We start from the raw sequence: 4,673 nt of genomic DNA on the forward strand, positions 1-4,673 counted from the left end.
TTCCCAGAGGACTCCTGGAAAAGTGGGAGCCAGAATAAAACCCTCAATCCATCACATTTCATAGCAAAAAAAGGCCCGGAACACTGATTCTTCATCATTTTTAAAATGATTAATGTATTTTTATTTTTATATTTTTTTTTAAATATATATTTACTTTGGTTGTTAACTAAGACTATGTCTAGGAAGTCATCCCGGCTCAGCAGCAGTGACACCTCTTGAAACGTGGTGACACCTGAGGTGGTCCCGGACAGGCTCTTACTTCTGCAATCCCCCTCCCCCACCTCCAAGGTGGCATCTTTCTGCTGACATCACAATACACCTCCCCAGGCTGCTAGTGACATCACAAGGTGGCACCCCCATCACTGCATGCACGCTGTGGTGATGACTGGGGGCTGCTGGGCACTGCCTGGAGCAGGGTCAGGGGGTTGTTCTGGTGGGTGTGGGGGCTTTTATGGGAGGGCCCTCAGGGACAGACAGGGCAGGGGCTGATCAGAGAGGAATTTGGGGAGCAGGATGGAGGGGTGCTGCACCATCAGCATCAGCAAGAAGCAGAGTTGCTTGTTCCCCACACTCCTGCGGCTCTCTACCAAAGGTGAGGGTTTGGGGAGCCCCCCAAGGGCCAGAAGGAGGGTTGGACAGAGCTAGGGCTGCCCTGCGGGTCCTATGGGCACAGCATGTCCCCTCTACCAGGGCCAACTTTCAAGCTGTGGGAGCTGTGACCTTTCGAGGTTCTGGCTCTTATGGGAGGTCTGACAGTTCCTACTGGGCTCTCAAGAGCCAGCTGGATTTTGGGGTGCTGTCTGTTTTTGGGGGTTGGATGACCACAGCCCTGGTTCTGAGCCCTTTCCACACCCCCAGTTCTGCCCCAGCACTGCTTGGGGAGTAGAAGGAGGCAGAACCAGGGGCACGGTCCAGTCCAGGCTCTTTATCAGCCCCATCTATCACTCCACGGAGCTTCCCAAAATGCCATGAGTGCAACCTGATGCCTCTTTCTGGTACTTTCCAGAGGTGGTGGCCATCTGGGATGTCGTGTCTGCCTATGTCCTAAGACAGATGAAGCTGGACAAGGTGCGGGCTGGTGTCTTGGTCCCCTGTGGTCCCCCTGCCTGAGCATCATGGCACCATCCCAAGAGAGCTCCTCTTAGTGTGCTCTGAGCTGTCAGGGGTGGAGAGACCTAGCAGAGAGATACAGGATCATGCTAGGTCCATGCCAAGGATCATCCCTGGGAATCTTAAATCCCTAGGTTAGAATGGCTTGGGATCTTCTTTAGCTGAGGAATTTTTGTGAATATTTTGAAGAGGGAAAGTAAAAAAATGGAGAATGTGGGGTTTTCCCACAGTTTTCATATTTCCTATTGTCAGAGACTGGATTAGATCAACGTCTCGAGACATCTTGCACTTGTAATGCCAGTGTCTGGTGGGAAGGGCAGGCCACGCTTTGTGTAGGTGAAGCAGTACCCTGCCCTGCTCCCAGCCCGTTGAGCTGGGCTGTCAATCATAGCACCTAGGGGGCGGGGCTAATCTGTCCTCTAATTGGCTGAGTGACTAGCAGTCCCACCTGGGGGGCGGGCCCACAAAGGCCCAAGGGCTTAAGAAACACTGACCAGGAGGTAGCCAGTATCTGGACCTTGCCTTCTCTGGGGCTCTGTGGGGGAACTCAGGAGTTGGTAGCTATAAGTGTCTTTTGCTGTAGCTTTTCTGTCTCTGTCTCTCCTTCTAATCCTCTTTTCATGGAACTTTTTGGGGAAATGCTAACTAAAACGCTAAGTAATGGTATGATAAGTGGTTATATGTTGAATTTGTTGGTTTATTTACTCCTTTGCAAAAGTTTCCTTAATTTTCTATAGTTTTGCCTTTTGTGTGATTTTTCAACTCTTGCAAATAGCTGGTGGGGATTTCTGCTTTGCACCAGCTAGAGTAAAGGAACCTTGAGTTTAACCTCTGAATTCAAGGGTCTGGGATGTAACACCTATCTCAACTATTGTCTTCTTCCTGGGCAGGGTGTTCTTGTCCCAGGTCTTGGGACCTTCGCTGTGGTCCATGAGCAAATCAATGGCACAGAAGAGGTGTATGTGGTCCGAAGACCCGTGTTCCAGCTGGACATGGATATGTCCTGTTTACGGGAGCTGGTGTTCCCAACAGTGATGATCCCTGGTGAGAAGGGATCCAGCTCCACATTTGGGGGGACTGTGTTCCCTCTGCTCTTTGGGGGAGGGGGAATTGATTCCAAAGATGGAGGACAGCTTGAGTTGCCCCCAGACCAAACCTGTCCTTCTGGCATTTTGCCATGAATCTCATGTGAAAATTTGCTCAGCTGTGGCAATGAGAATGCTCTCCTCCTCACAGGTGACATCAAGATCATGCCACTGGATTACTGCTGGCTGTCTCAGACCAACTCCCTCCCACCTGACATGGTGAGGGGCTGTGTGGAAGAGACCATTCTCTTGTACTCCTTCAAGCTGAGCACCAGGCAGCGCCCTGCCTTCACCTTTGAGAATATTGGCATCCTGTCCTGCCAGGACAATGTCCTATGCATGCAATTCCACTGCAGCTGCATTGCAGGACTGGCGAGTCAGGACATCTGGGTGGCTCTGCTGCTCACGGTGAGCTGGAATCTGGGGACATTGGGGTGCTGGAGCATGCCCAGAGAAGGGCAGAGTGGCTGGGAAAGGGTCTGAAGCACAAGGCTCATGAGGAGCAGCTGTGGGGGCTGAGCCTCAAGAAAAGGAGCCTCAGGGGGGACCTTCTTGCTCTCTGCATCTACATGAAAGGAGGGGGAAGCCAGGTGGGGGGTCAGTCTCTTCTCCCAGATAACAAAAGACAAATTGCACCAGGAGAGGTTTAGGTGGAATTTTAGGGAAAATTTCTTCATGTAAGAGGTTGTCCACCCCTGACACAGGCTGCCCAGGGCAGTGGTGGACTCATCATCCCTGGAGGGATTTAAGAGACGTGTAGATGTGGCCTTGGTTACACCTGTTGGTCTCAAGGGTTCTTCCAACCTTATTGGTTCTTTGATCCCATGATGTTCACAAATTAGGTTTGGGAAGAGGGGTTTGGAGAAGTGGCTCCTATAGGAGCAGGAGACAGGTCTGCTTCCATCATGGAAACCTCCTGACAGCTCCCTGTCACTCTGCAGAGGCTGTGGGTCCCAGGTTCTGGTGTCAACAATGGAGTGACCACTGCTCAGGGGATGCAGGCTGCACAGGCCCACATGTTCCCCAGGTGCGTGCATTTCCTTGGTGATTTTCTGGTTCCTTCATTGCGTGCAGAGTGTGGGATCTGCCATTCCTCAAGCCTGTGGCATCATTTGCTTCTGCAGTTGGCCTCACTGATTATTGTGGGTCCCTTCCACTTCAGGATGTTGTCATTCTTTGATTCCAGGTTTCAGCTCGCTGTGTCCGAGGCTTTTTCCACCCAACACACAAAGGTTGCAGAGAAACACAGGGTCAGAACAGGTATGGAATGGGTTCCTGCTGCTCTGTCGCACATCCTTTGACCACACAACCTCACAGGCTGCTCCCAAGAGCTTCGTCCTTTCCCAGGGGAACAAGAGCATCCTGGAAAGTTTTCCCTCCCTATGCTGCCAAACCAGAGGCCAGGCAAGAGGCAGCAAGAGCCAGGGCCAAAGCCACCTTCCAGGTGAAACTCTTGTGGGAAGAGATTGGAGGGATCCTTGCACCCTGGGTGAAAGTCCCCTCAGACACTTGAACTGTAGCAACTCAGGAAGGTCCATGGGAGACAGCAATAGCTCCCCACTTCTCCTGAACACCTGGGGAGTTTTGGCCCCAAGGAAAACAGGTTCCCTATCTGCCCCATGCTCATGGCGATGACTCCTGGTATTTCTGCAGTGTGCTCCCCTCATGCCCAGCCAGTTCTCCCAAGATGAAGGAGACAGGTGGGCAGGAGTTAGCTCCTTCAGCCAGGCCTGACATCACACTCCTGTCTTCTGAGAACTGCCAAAGAGCACTGCAGGTATGTGCAAGATGGATCAGACCTGAAGGAAACCCCTCAAAATCTGAGCTTAATCGTGCCTGACACCTCCAGGAGGTCTGGCAGCTGTGTGCAGAATGGGAGCATGGGAATTCCCACTGGAGAGAACAGAAGGTGGAATGGGCAGCGTGGGAAGCCTGGGCTGCTGCGGAGAACCAACAGATGCCGCAGGTACAGGCAGAGACCCTGTGTCAGGTCACCCTGGCTGCCCATAGAACCCCCCTGGGAGAGGGGCACAGGGGGTGGAATTGGAGGTCAGGGGGGACCACAAAGGACTGATGAGGCATGGGACAGGTTCCTTGGAGGGGCTGGATGTTTCTGGAGGGCTTAGGGTGTCCCAGAGCGCTTTTGGGGGTCCCTGGGCTGGTTTGGGGGTGGTCCCTAGGAACTGGGGGGACTCTTAGGACCCCAGGAGATGGGAGTCCCTGGGCACCCAGATTGAGAGAGGGGTCTCAGATGGGGTTACGGTGCCCTGGGGACTGTGAGTGTCCTGAGGCTTCAAGAGGACTCTTGGGACTCAAGGAGAAAGGCATCCCTGGTGTGCAGTTGGGGGTCATCCAGGTGCATGGCAGGGATTTACCTACATATCCCTCAAGGGAGAGCTCTGGGGGGTAAGAGCAGCCATCAGCCAAGATGGGGTGCCAACTCTCCTGGCTCCCACTTTTCCAGGAGTCCTCTGGGAA

General features: G+C 53.0%; 1 protein-coding gene across 1 annotated transcript; it reads left to right on the top strand.

Annotated features, from left to right (window-relative positions):
- Positions 1–513: 513 nt before the first annotated feature.
- Positions 514–4,158, top strand: CCDC81 (coiled-coil domain containing 81). The gene is made up of 7 exons (XM_017728141.1): positions 514–592; positions 1,007–1,068; positions 2,001–2,154; positions 2,347–2,603; positions 3,137–3,222; positions 3,382–3,455; positions 3,543–4,158. The coding sequence occupies exons 1-7, from the start codon at positions 514–516 to the stop codon at positions 3,641–3,643; spliced, it is 813 nt and encodes a 270-aa protein (XP_017583630.1). The 3' UTR covers positions 3,644–4,158.
- Positions 4,159–4,673: the final 515 nt, after the last annotated feature.

This window comes from Corvus brachyrhynchos, unplaced genomic scaffold, assembly GCF_000691975.1.
Source record: "Corvus brachyrhynchos isolate BGI_N302 unplaced genomic scaffold, ASM69197v1 scaffold5320, whole genome shotgun sequence".
NCBI classification, from domain to species: Eukaryota; Metazoa; Chordata; class Aves; order Passeriformes; family Corvidae; genus Corvus; species Corvus brachyrhynchos.